Source organism: Strix uralensis, chromosome 8 (genome assembly GCF_047716275.1).
Source record: "Strix uralensis isolate ZFMK-TIS-50842 chromosome 8, bStrUra1, whole genome shotgun sequence".
Taxonomy (NCBI): Eukaryota; Metazoa; Chordata; class Aves; order Strigiformes; family Strigidae; genus Strix; species Strix uralensis.
The window spans coordinates 24338090-24354225 of NC_133979.1; the positions used below are offsets into that span (position 1 = coordinate 24338090).

The 16136-nt window shown below is 35.0% G+C and overlaps 1 protein-coding gene across 8 annotated transcripts in view; it reads left to right on the forward strand.

Annotated features, from left to right (window-relative positions):
- Positions 1-16136, forward strand: part of STXBP3 (syntaxin binding protein 3) — a 30614-nt gene that overhangs the window by 1379 nt on the left and 13099 nt on the right. For 6 of the 8 annotated variants that reach the window (XR_012629891.1, XR_012629892.1, XM_074876706.1 and 3 more), the window contains exons 2-13: positions 3338-3387; positions 4133-4214; positions 6304-6380; positions 7008-7086; positions 8405-8505; positions 10475-10629; positions 11492-11582; positions 12521-12645; positions 14100-14204; positions 14725-14782; positions 14993-15058; positions 15640-15720. Coding sequence is in view for 6 of the 8 variants with exons in the window: in XM_074876706.1 (XP_074732807.1) it covers positions 3338-3387; positions 4133-4214; positions 6304-6380; positions 7008-7086; positions 8405-8505; positions 10475-10629; positions 11492-11582; positions 12521-12645; positions 14100-14204; positions 14725-14782; positions 14993-15058; positions 15640-15720 (1070 nt within the window). In the remaining 2 variants the exon portion in view is untranslated. Of the gene's footprint in view, positions 1-953; positions 972-2337; positions 2357-3337; positions 3388-4132; positions 4215-6303; positions 6381-7007; positions 7087-8404; positions 8506-10474; positions 10630-11491; positions 11583-12520; positions 12646-14099; positions 14205-14724; positions 14783-14992; positions 15059-15639; positions 15721-16136 lie in introns of those variants that run through there. The other 2 variants (XM_074876711.1, XM_074876708.1) reach the window with 2 other exon arrangements.

Sequence of the window (16136 nt, forward strand, 5' to 3'; positions counted from 1 at the left end):
GTAAAACACTTATATTGCAAACTGTAAAAAGGAATCTTCTGCTGAAAAGCATGCGTTGTTAGCTGACTAGTTAGTCTTTGCAAAACTACAACAACAATGAAAATTGATGAACTAAGTTTTAGACATTGGCTGGCACTCCATTCATGGGAGGGCCTTTATTCAAGGGCATAAACTGCTGCTTTCTAATATTTCAGCAAACGTGTGGGTTTAAGGCTGGTTTGTATGAAAAGAAAGTGTCAGTGATGCTGATAGTTCATGAAGTAGTTTGTTGTCAGTGTGTACCTTGTTCTGTGAATAGGCAAAGTAGTTGTACCCATGTTGTGTGTACAAAGTGTTGTACCTGTGCTCTGGTATGGTGCTGTTAAAAACCCTTCTTTCCACTGTAATAGCCCTTTCTGTAAGGTGCAGTTTTAGACTGAGTCTAAGCAGAAGTGTGTGAAATAGTTACTTCACCAGTTCGTTCTCAGTTAAGTTCACAGTTACGGGGGCAGGGGAAGCTACCTGTATTTAGGAGACAGTAGATCCTGTGAATAAAACTATAAAATTAACTATATACTGTATCTCTGCATGTGTACCTGTAAGGTTATTTCCACAAGGAATTCTGTCTTTAAATTTTTTTACAACTGCTGAAATGTGTTCTAGACTTGTATGATAAGGTGCTAGCCTAGCCATAGATATCTATATTAATTTTTTAAAATGATTCAGCATTTCTGCAACTTAATTTTCCAGAACACTTGCTTATCGTGAAGGTTGTTTTAATCTGTGCTTCAGGAAGTGTGCTATACTTGTTAACTTTGCCAAGGGGTGCTTTGCCTTTTTCTTTTTTTTTTTTTTTTTTTCTTCCACACAGGGATTTCAGTCTGCTGTTCCATCAGCCCGGTGTATAGTTCTTATCTGGATCAGGAAGTAAAAGTAGAAGTAAAATGCCTTAAATTAATTGAATGTATTGAGAGAAGACAAAATTAGAGAAGGTAGTTAGGATGCGTGGTTGGTATGAAATTTGTGGGAAGGAAGTGAAAGCTTACACAAAAATGGAGCACTATTCATACCTGGGTTTATGATTGGTTTTGGTGCATTCAGAATGCTTACTGGAGACAAATGAGATGATTTTGAGAGCCTGTAAACCAGTGTAGATCAGTTATTTGGGTAAAGCAGCTGAAGCTTGAGGACAAAACAAATAGCAGTTGGAATGTTGCAGGGGCAAGTACACTATCTGGTACACTGATAGTGTGGAATAAAATTTCTTTTTATGGTGGGAGAAAGTTGACTTCTATTTTTAATTACAGAAAGAAAGTTCAAGATACAACTGGATTATGCATTTGTATGTTCTGGTTTATTTTGTAGGCAAGTAAGTTAAAGTATTGTAGAAAAAGTATATTTGATATTTTGGACAAGGCTCTCGGGCACTGAATTTATTAAAAAGAACTGTGTAATGCTAAGAACTACTTCCTTGCTAAGAGTCTTCTTGGAAAATTTGAAGGTTAATGGAATTTTCATGAGGCTAAAGATTTGTTCTTACACCTTGTGTACAGGCTTAGAAAAAGGTAGGTAACAAATACACAGTATAAAAGTGACAGGAAAAAAATGTGCCTGCATTACATCCAGTTTTCAGGTATTACTAACAAATACATCTTGGTAGCAGCTATGGCGTGCTGAGTGTTCTGCAATTTATTATAGTGAGTATATCCAAAGAAGTCACAGGAGTCTCTACACCACACTAGGCAGACCTAGAACTTGTTGAAAGCTGTGGATTGTGTATAACAGGAAGGATGTTGAATTGGAAGCAACTTGGAGGTCAAGTTTGAGGAGTGATAATGGATTTTGGGAGTTGTATAAGCAGAAAAAGGTTCAGGGGAAATGAGCTTAAGTTTGGTGTTTTTTTTTTTTTTAGCAGCGTGAACAAAATACACCAGTTGCATCACTCTTGAAGTGTGCTTTTTTGCTTAAGCAACTTTAAGACCAGTGTTTTTGTCAGTTTATTAGATAAAGTGTAAGGATTTTAAGTTGCTCTGAAGAATGTCAGTGCTGCAAAAAGCAACTTGAACACGTTGGAAAGCTAAATCATGAAGTACTCATCTTTCAAAAGAAACTTGTGTTAATGTGAATCTGTAGGACATCACTGTAAAATATGAGAAGCGTGAAGTGTGATGTATTGGGAGTGTTGTGTGCTATGCAGTGTTAGAGTTGGTGAACCTGAAATGAAGGCTGGATGAGCGGGTAGGCTGCTTAACTGGAAGAAACTACTGAATACTGAGACATTGGAAGCTGGGGGTCGAGATGGAGTATCTTGTGATAGTGGCATGCCGAAGGGACTTGGACATAAGTGAATACACTAATATTTATAAACACTGAAGAAGTAGGTGTATGTTTTGTTGTATGTACGCTTACTATTCTGAAACTTCTTACGGTTCTTTCTCTTGGCAGTAATGACAAAAATGTGTGCTGAATTTGCTCATCTATATTTTAGGCTTCTGTTTCTATTGCTTTCATTTTTTCATTTGGGAAAAAAGTCCAGCTATTTCAATAGACAACAGTAGTTATCAGCTTAATCTGAAATTCTGTTCTCTGGGAAGAGAGAACAGAATAATCAGACCTCTTTATTCCTATGTTTATAAACACCAGGTTTTAAACAGTTCCCCCAATTTTCTGACTTCTAATTAAATATATACCATTGCAGTGATATCAAATCTGCATTAGCCTGATGACACCACTCATGAAAGTTGCAACTCAGTTCTCGTGATTTTTTTTTTTTAAAGTTGTTGTAACTAGATGCTGATTCCTATTGCTGTATCATGTACAAGCCTTTTAGTTGACATTTCTCTCTAAGCTGTCATAGCAGGAAAAGATAATACATACCTTAGTTAAGATAACTTTCAATTCCTGAAAGAACTGTTATTTTCTTAGGCTTGCTCTGGAATTCTAGAGAAAGAACAAGGGCATGTGAAGTTACCGTATATTTTAAAGTAGGTCTATTTGTGGATGTGTAGGTCAGGCTCTTTTATCTTAGAGTATCTTAAATGTTTAGCAAGTGTAAGATCCATTTAGTGGAAGAGTTCAGTAAACAAACAGTGATCATTCAGATCACTTCAGAAAGCTGTGATCATTCAGAGTGATTTTTATGCAGCTGTTGATTATTAACAAAAATGTAAAATGTAGCTACCTGTTCTGAAACAGGCAGGGCCAGTTTGTGGTCAGTAATTCTGTAGAAGTGTTTATCAGTGGTGGTTTTTTTATTTATTCTTTTTAGGTCTTTAAACATATGAGTCTAAATGGGTGATTTTATTTTTTCACAGTAACAATTTGATTCCTCTAACTGGTAAACTATCTCTTCTTACAGAGCTAAAATCATCAGTATTTGATGACTGCAGGAAAGAAGAAGAATGGAAGGTATAGTTTTGTTAGAAGTTTTTGTAAGACTCTTAGAATCACTTAAAGTAATCTGTATCACCGAGTATATATAACAAATAAGTATCATTTAATGACTGGCACTTTCACTTAAAATTGTTTTCTGTCCAAGTAATGGATTTTAGTTCCGTTAACTCAGATCTCTGTATAATACATATGATGAAAAATCTAAGGGCTAGTATAGGAAGAACAGAAGGTTAGTTGTCTTGATTCATTAAGTCTTGAAAAAAAATTAGAAACTGTTTCTGTTTACCTTGATTTTTCTTTTGAAAGATGTGTACTTTGATAATTTCAGAAATTACACTGTTGTGCAGTACATGTGAAGCACGATTCGGCAGTACGATACCTGTTAGAGCTTAAGCTGTAAACCAGTTTTAGAATAAGTAGAAACATTTAAGCAGACCATGGGGTAAATTAGTAGGAATTCAAATGATTTATGTCAAAGTGAAAGTTTTAAAATACTTTTTAGTAGGAGTAGTAGGGACAAGCTACTTAATTAAGATGGAGCTCATCTTTTGAAAACTTATATGTAGGGAGCTGCCTTCTGATGCTATTTGAGATTAATTTCCCACTGCAAAGTTGTTATATGCAGGTGATGAAAAGATAGAGTAATAAAATAGATTTCATCTTCAAATTTCCATGACAAGTTGTTAAGGAAAACAACATGGGTTTGCTATAGCTGATTAATGTATCTGAATGCTTGTGTTGTTTTTTTAAATATTTTTAGATAATTCTTCTAGATGACTATACTACTAAACTACTGTCACTGTGCTGCAGAATGACAGATCTACTGGCAGAGGGTATCACAGGTAAGCATAATTCTTCTTAAAATAGAGGTGGCAATATCCTGATAAGAAGAAAAAAAAAAGAATAAAAATTCTGGTAACCTTGCAAGAAATTGTCCTAATTTGGTTGATGAAGATAAGTAAATCTTTGCTAAAGATTGCTGTAAGGTGTTTTGTATGTGTGTGTTGTTGGCTTTGTGTGGGATTTTTGTGGTTTGGTGGGTTTTTTGTAGGTTGTTTTGTTTTGTGGGGTTTTTTTGGGGGAGGGCGTGGGTGTTTGTTTGCTAATGCTCAGGAAGTGGTAAATGAGAAAGTTAACTGTCACAGAGTGATTTTAAGAATCTTAGCTATCAATTGAAGTTAAGGGAAAACAAGAGCTCGGTAAAGAATTAAGCGGATGTTAGTAAAACGTACAAGAACAGGCAAATTACTGCCTTTTTTTCTTAATGGGTTCTGTAAATCAGTAGTATCTGCTGCTTTGAATTAAGATTCAGGATACAAGGGCAGAGAAACTTAAGTACTGAAGACAAAATGAGAACAGGAGATAATAGTAGACAAACTGATGAGGTGTTTGCAAGCAAGTGGATGTGATAGAACTCAAATTTAAATTCTTGCCTCTATGTTGTGCAGATATTTTTCTTAGCCTTTTCTAAAAATGAGAGCTTTCTGTAATTAAACAACAAAAACTTGAAACTAAATTATATCAGTGATTACTTTAACTGGAGTAAACCCATAAGTAACATTAACAGTAAATAGATTTTCACTTTTCCAAACAATTTGGGTATAGTTTCTAGTGGAGTGGAGTTTTTAATCTTCTGGAATTTTTCTCCTGTTCCTTGATGTTGGCCCCTGTCAAAAGTGAATAATAGATGGATTGTGATAGATATCAATTATGCAGTATGCCTGTTTAGGTAAGACTTTGGTTTTCTATGTGTATTTTGAAAAAGTATTTTTTCTAGTAAATTTTATGGGTTTTTCTTCCCTACAACTTAAAAAAAGGATGTTTTTCCTATCATAAAACACTTTTCAAAGTTGCTTTTTATGATTGACGTTTCTGTAATGTTTACTAATGTATCATCCTGCTGAACTTCTTTCCTGCCTGTTTTTGAAATTAAAATGAACAGGCAAAATGTAAATGATCTAGTTTTTGATTAGCTTAGGTTTAGATTTTTAGAAACACTTTTGCAAGAGTGTTATTTAGACTTGGTTGTTTTTCCACAAGTAACAAGACTCTTCTTATTCCAACTATTCAGTATAACATGATTCCTCTGTAAGTATAATAGCAAAGCTGTATACATTTCAGTTTTTGGAGTGTATTTTTAATCATAAGAAGTACTACTCATCCTTTCTGAGAAACTTTCAGTGAGCATGTCCTGGTCATCAGTAAGAAGCCTTTTTATTTTTAGTGAGTACACTACCGAAAAGAACCGGTTGTTCTACGTCCAGATGTCTGATGTTGCTTATCTTCCTTGTTCCTCCCTCTCAAAATTACTGAGCAACACAAATCTCTCTGCGTTCTCAAGCTAGTGTTCTGCAACACTATATAGTAATGACTTTATTAAACGGAGAAAACCAAGAGTTGAGTGAAGCTGGTTGCTGAAAATGTCTAATTTGTGCCTGCGATTATATTGAAACAGAGTAAGCTCACAGGAAATAGGCAAACAAAGGACAGAAGAGGCTCTAGTCCAAAATGATGCTGTATATAGTTTCATTTTCCTTCCTTAATGTGCTGGAAAAAGAACAATCTTGCCTAGGCAGTTCTCTTGCAAGATAGTTCGTACTGGGCCCCATAGTTTGAGTGTTTGTATTGCCATACTTTTCTGTGTGAGGGCAAAACTCTGCTTGTGTAGAATAGCCTGGAAAAATTTAGTCCTACAAATTTGGTTGACACTAGACTGATGGTTGAAGAACTCTTGTGGTAACTTGGTGTATTTAAAATAACCAATAGATAAAAAATCAAGGCTCTCTTGGCAGAGGATAGGTCCTTGCCACTAATTTTATGGACAACTTGATTGGTGTTAGTTTATCACCTCTATACTAAACTATGTATGATACTTCCTTACAGATGCATAAATCTCTTAATTGTGAAAATGTAATATTTCTTACTTTATAGTGGTGGAGAATGTGTATAAAAACCGCGAGCCTGTCCCACACATGAAAGCAATATATTTTATAACTCCCACCAAAAAGGTTAGTATTTTAAAGAAAGTGTAGCAAGATTTTTCAGACTGAAAATTTTAAAGTAAGATTGCTTTTTATTTACTTTGTATTACTATGCAGTACTTACTTTTTGCGTTTTGTGTGATGCTTCGTTTTCCGTGATGAAAAGACGATGCAGTGTCACCATAGAGTACGTTGCAAATGTGTCCCTTGTCATCAATGGAGGCACTGTTTCATTGCTTAGATATTAGTAACCTCAGTGAAAAAGATGTTGTATCAAATAATGATGCAATACATTGAACAATAGAATTCAAAGTAATGGCTGTAATAAGAGATTACTGTTACTTTCTAAAAATTCTTGAGAGAGTAAGTCTCAGCACTGTTATAGGTGGAAAATGATGCAAGTATCCTGCTTTGCTTCCTAAAGTGATCTTGGTGACCTTCTGTAATTGTTTATTATTCTTGGTCTAGAATTAAAGATGTTCTACTTAAGCGTTTTCTTTTCTTATATGTTGATTTGCAGTATTCCTAAGTGGGACTGCGTAATTAAGAGGGCAGGAGGAGAGGAGGGAGAAGCTTTGTCTAGTTATGTGAAGAAAGACAGCACACTGTAATGTTTGTTGTTTTTTTTTTTTTCTTTTCCCTTATGTCCATAAGTCTGTAGATGGACTTATTGATGACTTCATCACTAAATCATCCAGCAGATACAAAGCGGCATATGTGTATTTCACTGACTGTAAGTAATCTTTTGTGTTGCAGTTTGATAACTTTATATAGGTAAGTAAGCTTCTTAACTTTATTTTCCATAGTTTGGTACCTGAAAATTTTGGGTCCTATTTCTTAAGAGGAGATTTGAGACTCAAGTTATTAACCATATTTGGGTTGCCAGATTGTGGTGACCATGCTGTGTGGCAATAGTAATTTCTTTCACAATTACCAAACAATCTTGATCATTCCTCACCTCAGCTTTTAATTTAGCCTGTGTTGAAGAGTGTGGGGGAAGAAAATTCAAGTAAAACTGCGTATGTTATATAAGCAAAATAGTACTCAAAAATATGAGAATTTGCTGGAAGAGCAATGTTTTGTGATTGGTTATTTTAGGTAGCTCCCTCAGACTTGTGAACCAGCTTTTTTCCCATCATCTGAAAGAGGGTCCCTACTTAGCCCTTGCATGCATGATATAAATTGCAAAGCAGAGACAATTAGTGCAAATGGGGTTAATGGGACTGTGTTCCTCTGTAGTCAGTGTGACTGAAATGGTGTGTGACAAAGGGAAAACAAAAAAACCAAACATGCCACTCAAGGCAGAGGTTGAGTTGTGGATGGTGCATATCTGTTTCCATGTGTTCTCAAAGCAGTTACCAAATTACTATCAAAACCTCTTGGTTTCTTGTTTCATTTTATGCAGCAATTCTTGTTCTGGAAGAATACTCCTATCTTGCTGTACATTCCTTTGTTGCAAGTGTTCAGTTTCAATACTTGCCAAAACTCTTCATGTTGAGAGGAGTTAGAAAAATAGCTCTGTCAGTTCCAAGTCTATGTAGTATTTGTGTCATCCAGATGCTCCTTAAGTTCAGTTTCTAGACTGGGATCCAATGTAGCCTCCAAGTGTAGTGAACACACTTGAAATTTATAATTAAGTTTCATATTTCTCTGTGTTTTGCTGTTTGATATACACACATTATTTCTCCCTTTAACCTTTTTGTAGCTTGGGAAATGTTTTCTCTCCTATACGAGAAGAAATAGCAGAAACTTTTGCTTTGATAAAATAGATATCCTTCACTGCTGCAGACTTCTAATGAGTGTTTTACAACTTTGCTTGCCAAAAGCTAGTAAAAAATGACTAGTGATGCTTCTTGAAAGACATCTCAAACACAAAATATTGATTATACATTCTTTTTCCCTTTAGGAAGATTTGGCAACTTTTTTTGTATGTTATGTTAATTGGTTCTTAATTTAGAATTGTCTGTCAGTTCTGAATACTGTAAGCTTGTGAGTTAACAGCTGGAGTACGCACAAATGACTTATACTTAGAATCTTCTTATTTCCCCTAGTTTGTCCTGACAATCTTTTCAATAAAATTAAGTCTTCCTGTGCAAAATCAATAAGGAGATGCAAGGAGATCAATATTTCCTTCTTCCCATATGAGTCTCAGGTAAGTTTAATTCTTTATCTCAACAGCAGAAAATAGCCTGGAGGACTATTTTCAAGTGTTGTTGATCTGCTAGAAAACAATTAAATAGAAAGTACCTTTTTTCCTGACAAATTGTATGTGAGACCTATTGCTGTTTTGGCATATTTCCAGTGCTTGCCTATATTTTTCAGATGAAAACAAATGCTCTTGTACTAAAAGGTTTCCTGTTTGCATTTGACCTCTTTGCAAGATGTGGGGTCATTTGTATGTGAGAGGTTAGGGAAGCAATCTGTCCCTTAAGAGAAGAAAAGTATTTTGGCTTGCTTTTAGTAAGCAGTAAAGTTTTAGTGCTTTTACTGCGGTGTTTATTTTGATAAGACTAGGTAGGTTGGTGTACAGAAATAGGAGTAAGTAGAACTAACTACTTGATGAAAATTAGAAAAGGAGAGCAAATGGTTGAAGAGAATTGAAGGGGAGGGGAACAAAACCGAAGCCTCACAAAAAAGAGGGGGGAAAAAAAAAAACCAACCTCATAACAACGTGGCAAACTTTTTATTGAGAGGAAAACACGGAAATCCATGTTTTCTCAACTAAAAATTTGAGACCACCACCATGTTTCCAAGTGAAACAACACGGTGGGTATTATGTTGAGAAATAATTTGTTGCTCATGTACTTTGTCAGATGAAGAAGGCTGAAATGCACTCTGATACTCACTGATACAGTGAAGCCCCCAAACCCTGTCCACTGTTGGGAATTGTAGAACTAACTGTGAATGCTTCCCAAAAGTCTTTCCTGTATTCCTCAAATCTTACGAACAAATCAGGGCTCTTGTGTGTACCAAGTGGCAGGTGAATATAAGAGACGTTGCTGCTATCCATGTCTTGCTGTGCTGCAGTCATCTAGTTTGAAGACACTCCTTGTTACAATAAAGGTTTTTTTACTATTTAGACTGAGAAGCCATCAGAGAATGATTTGTGTGGTGGTTTTCTAGTGGTGTTAACTTTTTGGGGAGTTCTGTTAAAACAGCTCTTAAGAAGAAGTTTGATAGCTTTCCCTGCCACATAAGGCATATGAAAATATTGTTGTCCTGGTTCTCTGGAGGACTTACCATGAAAGTAGAAATTTGGACTATTTTTCTAAAGTTGAAAATAAGCAGCACTTAGTCTCTTCTTGTTTTTAATTTAGTTTTGTGTTCTCAGTATTTTGGGTTGTGAGAACATTTTGAAGGCTTAGCAAAGGAGCAAAGAATTTTAACTGGTTTTCCTAATATAAAGTCCCTGGGCCTGCTTTCAGAGGTGGTAAGAGTAAATAATCGGACTGAGTTCTGGGCAAAGTCCAAGTGATTATCTACTCGAATGAAACAAACATCTTTATCTGGATGGACGTTATTCTTTTGGCTCTGTAGTTACAGAGTCTATCCGAAGCTGGAGAAAATCCATTTACTGATAATGGGATTGTTTCCATGTTTGCATTCTCTTTACTAAACTGTTGAAAAAGCTTTTCTTCTGTGTAGTGCTAAACATCTTTTGTCAAGGTTTAATGCATTTAAAGAATTTCAGTTCTTGGAGGTAAAGTCTTCATATAAGGAACAGATAGAATATTTAAAACTATGTTTTAAACAAATTTAACTTCATACCTTCTGTGATTGTTCTGATATTGTGTTGTATGGCTCTGTATGAGACACTGGTATTTGGTTCTGCTTGTCTTGGGTCCCTCCATCTGTATAGACAGCAAGCAATTTGAAAAATACAGAATTTCACATAGGGGAGGAGAGTAATAGAGTAAAAGAGTATGAGAACAAGAATAAGATGAGCTCAACAGAACGCAAACAGGACTGAAGTGTGGGTTTATTGGTTTTCTTTTTAAGTATATTATGTATGACTCCTTATTACAGCATGTAGTTTTAAAGTATTAGCAATTCTTTTACCAGATACTTTAGAAAGATGCAATTTAAGTAATTATTTTTTTTCTTGGTTGTACTTTACATAGGTATTTACTCTCAATGTCCCAGATGCATTCTACCGCTGTTATAGTCCAACTCTGGAAAAGACAAAGGATAATGATGCTGTAATGCAAGTAATAGCTGAACAAATTGTTACCTTATGTGCCACGCTGGATGAGAATCCAGGAGTAAGATATAAAAGGTAGGGCGAAGGTAGTGTTGTATAGTCTAGTTGCTTTCATTTCTAGGACTTCCCACATTGTTTAATAGCTTGAGGCTGCAGCATAGTTTATTTTATTTGGATTAATTGTTTTTAATCCACAACTCTGAAATTGGGAATGATAGGAATTTGTGAGGTGTAGGCAGAGCAGGGAGTTATTTCTTGGAGTGTATTCGTATAACAGTACTTAGTATACCCTGTTCTCTTATGAACTGCTTGTTTCGTGTTTGGTCAGTAGGGTGATGCTCTAATGTACTGCATACACAATCCTGTAACAGAACTGCTGCTATTTGTAGTTTTGCAGCTCTGCTTGGCATCAAGGAATTTGTAAATTGCTGAGGCAGATGGGATCAGGATTTCTTTGTAGTAGAGATATTGAGGACTTTGATAGAGCTTTGATAGAGTAGAAGGTGATATCTTTGAAGTCAAGGTAGGCATCTGAAATTATGCTCAAGAATTGCTTTCTGTGCTGTGAAGTGGTGCCTTATTCTCTGCAAAGGTAACAAAGAAATAAATGCTTGACTGTTTATTCTTTTCTCTCTCTCTTTATTTTTTTCTTTCTTGTTTCCTGCTTCTGAGTGAGACTTTTAGGTGCTGGGCCATATACCAGCTAATGTCAGTCTTTTGGCTGAAGCTGGTTCTACTGTGTGAAATACCTGAAGCATTCAAAGAGTGGAATCGTAATGTAAGAGTGAAAATGTATTGGAAATACTTAGAATGGAGTTCAGAAACTGCTCGTGAAACCAGAGGATCAATCTAGGGAGTTCTTTCTGTTTTAAAGGTAGCATTTTAGTGTTTTGATGAAGAAATTTAAGTTATTTTTGCATGCTTCCTTTTTTCTCAGCGGACCATCTGATAAAGCCAGCAAACTTGCACAGCTTGTTGAAAAAAATCTTGAAAACTACTACAAAACTGATGAGAAAAGCCAAATAAAGGTAGAAAGTGAACTAAAATGTTTGCTTCTTTTCTGTAAGCCTGGGGAAAAAAAAATCTTTGGAATATGTTTTGATAATAGGTTCTACAACACCAGATTTTGTTTATTAATAAAGGCAACTAGTTGCCATTTAGTTTTTTGTGTATGGAAACAACTTAGAGGTAGTAACTGATACAGTAAATCTGTATGTAAGGAAATATTTATGTGATCAAATTAATTTTACTTAAATAAATGGTGCTATGGTAATGCAGGGGTTGATACAAACCTGAGAAGTGGACTATTTTTGTTTTAACATCACCATCCATAGGGCTGTGTGTAGAAGGGATTTCACTGCAGATTAAAATGTCTCCCATGAAGGGATTTATGTGAAAATCTGTATCTTTGTGGGTAATAAATAATGTTTTTGATCTGTCACTACAGATCAGGGCAGATCAGAGTAGCTGCCTAAATGCAGAAGTATGGGTAAACCATTCTGACTTGGTGATATTCCACTCAGCCACAGAAATAAACATAGCTGGTGCTACTGCCGCTTTACTGGACACCAAAACGAAACTTTCAGTTGAGTGTTGGGAGATTATTTTTTTCGTTATTGCAGCAAAATACAGATAATCTGATCTGAAATACAGTGCACTTATTTGGAAAAGTCAGTGGGAGGCCTTTTTTGTGTGTGTGTTTTTCTTCACATTTTTTGTTCATTAGGCGAGGTTACTGAATGCATTGTAATGGGCTAAGAGCATTGCCTTAAAACTAGCATTTAAAATCACTGTGCTGGTTATTTAAGTGTTTGTTTCTATTTATGTCGATAAACACTTGGGCCATACTTTTAAGTTTTTTCAGGTATTTTTTCAAAAATGTCTGCAGTGCTGTAACATAATGTAAATAGATTTAACGTGCGTTAACTTCCTACTGTATGTCTGTCTGTGTTTGATGGCTTTCTAGGCTAAAACCCACTCCCAACTAATAATAATTGATCGTGGCTTTGACCCGGTATCAACTGTACTTCACGAACTCACCTTCCAGGCAATGGCATATGATCTGCTACCAATTGAAAATGATACTTACAAGCAAGTACTTTTTTTTTTTTTAAAAAAAAATCTAAGCACTTTATTCTTGATTATAAAATCTATGGAACTGTTTAGCTGAATTGCACCAGAGCAATGTTAACTGCTTATATTGCACAAGGGTTGCTTCATTATTAGTCTTTCCTTTTGAATTTGCATCCTCCTCTTTTTTTAAACTTCCTTGTTTAGTTGAGATTAGCTAGGATCTAATTGGCATTTTTGCTAAGTTTTGAGTCTAACAAATTGCATTTTTTTTTAAAAAACAAAGAATTTTCTATTGGACTTGAAGCAAAACCTTGGTAGTGCATGTTCAGATTCTCTACTTTTTCTTTCATATTCTTACCCTTCTTGTCCTAACAAGTCAAACAAGACCAGTAAGCGAATACTGAGAAAAAGCTTAATTATTTTTCAGGAATGCTCACTTTTATAGCTCCAGTGATTTAATTTGTGTAGTTGTTAAAATTTTCATGTTTCTATTCTAAATGCACATTTAGGTAAGCCGTGTTTAGTTTATAAGCATTATTTCGTCACTGTTTGGAATAGTGTGACATAGTTTTGCATAAGGTACGTACTTTGCTGCTAGATTGTTCTGACACCAAAGATTTTGGTAAGGCTTTTACTTTCTGATGACCCATTACAGCACATGAGACCTACTTGCCTCATTGTTAAGTTAAGCAAACAGGAATCCATATCTTCTGTCAGAAACACTGAATATTTTCATAAAAAATGTAGAATTCTATGAATCTGAAACTTGCTGGGCATGAAAATGTAGCAGAGGTATGTTTTTTTAGGTAGACGTGATCTGACTTTCACCATTGATCTTGTAATGTTTTTTTTATTTTTGTCTGCTTTCTGGCCATATACACTGTGTGAGTTTCTGTAAATGTGAAAATATTGTGCAGTATGATTGCTGTCTTATTTACAGGTTTATTTCTGTTTGTAGAAAAGTAATAGCTGGTCTGTAATGCTGTGAAGTGTTTGTGGTATATGTGAAGTAATTTGTCATGGTTAGTCTGTTTTGTTGGTGAATGGGACTTCATTTTCCTTCAGAGTTACAAAATGTCTTATAGTAGATATAGAAAGCTGCACTTTGCAATCTCAATGTGTGTTACTTTGCACACAATTTGCATTTGAAGCCAAAGGAAAGTTGACATTAGAAGCTGAAGAAAAATTGAGGTGCACGTAAATGTATGATTGAAACTCTAGTTACTGTTGGTAGTTCAAAAATTCACCTGCTGCTTCTGTGTTCAAAGACATAATCTGTAAAATCCTTATGTAAAATATATTGTGTTGGGCAATAGCTTGGCTTGTAAGTTAAAACCTGTGTATGTTACTGCAACTGCCATGCTATTACCATGTATGTTGACTTAACTATAACAATTAATACTCTAACGAGTAATGAGAATGAGGGGGTGGGGGGGAACCCCAAACCAACTGTCTGAATTTTCTCTTGGAAGATACAAAACAGAAGGACCTGCTGGGAAGGAACGGGAGGCAATTCTGGAGGAAGATGATGAGCTCTGGGTGAAGATTCGACACAAGCATATTGCAGATGTGATTGAGTATGTGAATAACTAACAAAAAATAGTTAAAAATGCAAGTTAAAAATTTCTTTGAGAGGGAATGTACTTGAGCTATTAAGTATGGATACAGGCGGTAGTAAAGATGGTTTGCAGTATAGACTGCATCCTGTTAAATAAATGATGCCAGGAAGAAAACATACTTTGAAAAATACAGTATGTACAGAGGTATGCAATTTTGCTAATATTAATTACACTTCTTGAGGAAAACGGAAATAAAAATATTTCCTGGGAATTATCTTCAGATCTTTTAAGTTTGAAGGGATTATTTTGCATAAGTACTAGCAAGTTAATGCATCATATGACATTATGCATATATCATAAACAAAGTGTTTAACTTCAGTTTCCTCTGTCAAAAAACCACTCTTCTTTGAAGTGGACCCATATTTAAAGCTTTTATTTTGATTCAGAAGTTCTTGTTGCACAGTTCTTCTAAGATTTTAAGTAAAGATCTTAGAAGACTTAAGAACTGTTGTGCTGTTGTATTTGTGTTTTTTTTCAGAGAAATACCAAAACTTTTGAAAGAAGTTTCATCAAAAAGAAAAGCAACAGAAGGAAAAGTAAGTTTTTTAAATTACCAGGAAGAACAACAAGAATTTATTTCTTTTCAGCTGATCAGATCTATGTATTTCATGGACTTATTACAGAAATTGAGGTTTATCTCAATGGCAATTTTCTTGGGGGGAAAAAGGCAAGGCTGCAGAAGAATGGGAAATAAGCATGTCAAATATTGGGGGAAAACATTTTCAACTTCTATTGTTTCTTCACAGTTATCGATATCTGCTTTGGCCCAGTTAATGAAAAAGATGCCGCACTATCGTAAAGAGATAAGTAGGGTAAGGGGTTTTTTGTAACTACAACTTCACAATAAACAATTTTGTACACTATATTTTTCTGTGTTATTGAAGTCTAGTTTTATTTTGTCATCTTCCTGTTGTGTCCTATGTAACTTTTCTTCTCAAAATTTTATTAGATGTACATGTTAATTTGGAGAAGACTTGTTTCCAGGTGTTTCATTTTAGTGTGTGTGTAAAAAAAAAAAAAAAAAAACACCAAAAAAAAAAAAACCCAAAAAAAACCCCAAAAACAACAAAAAAACCCAAAAAACAAACCACACCCACCCCCCCCAAACAACAACAACAAACCCAAAAAACAACAAAAAAACCCCAAACAAAAAAAAAACCAAACCAAAAGACAACCCACTTAAAGGATTTGTGTGCTTTGAGGATTGAAGATAGCATATTAGCTTAATGTTTTAAAAGGTATTATGGAGGTCAGTCTCTGAAGGATCAAACAGAAAATGCATGGTGGTACTGAAGGTTAATTGAAGGATTGACTCTTGTAAACAGCTAAAATGATTGCTTGATGTGGCTTTAAAAAAAAAAAGTTATGGCAGCTTGTTTTTTTTCTCTTCTAGCAAGTTGTTTATCTTAACTTAGCAGAAGACTGCATGAGCAAGTTCAAATCTAACATAGAAAGGCTCTGTAAAACTGAACAGGTAGGTTTAAAAAAAAAGAACAACCATAAACCAAATAACTTGCTGAAAATGCACTTTTCTGTTGGTAGGAATAGATGCTTGTCTTTAACTCACAAAAGTAGTGTGTCTCTTGCCTTTTTTTCCCCAGTCACTTCTTGAGGTAGTAGTAATAAAGTGAAGTGAAATATGCAAGGTTCTTACTCTGCCAATAAAGGAGCTACTTTAGAGTTTTAGTTTTTTGTCGTTGAATCTGGCTGGTTTGTATAAGGATCGTCTTTGTTTTATTTCTTAAAAACTCCTATGAAGTTGCCACTATGTTCTGCAGAAGGAAGCCCTCTTAAAATGTCTGGGAAGCACCTGCTAGGGTGAGGCATTACATTGTACTACTAATCTCAAGTTAAAAACTGTAACTTATATTGATGTGAAGTCTAGATATC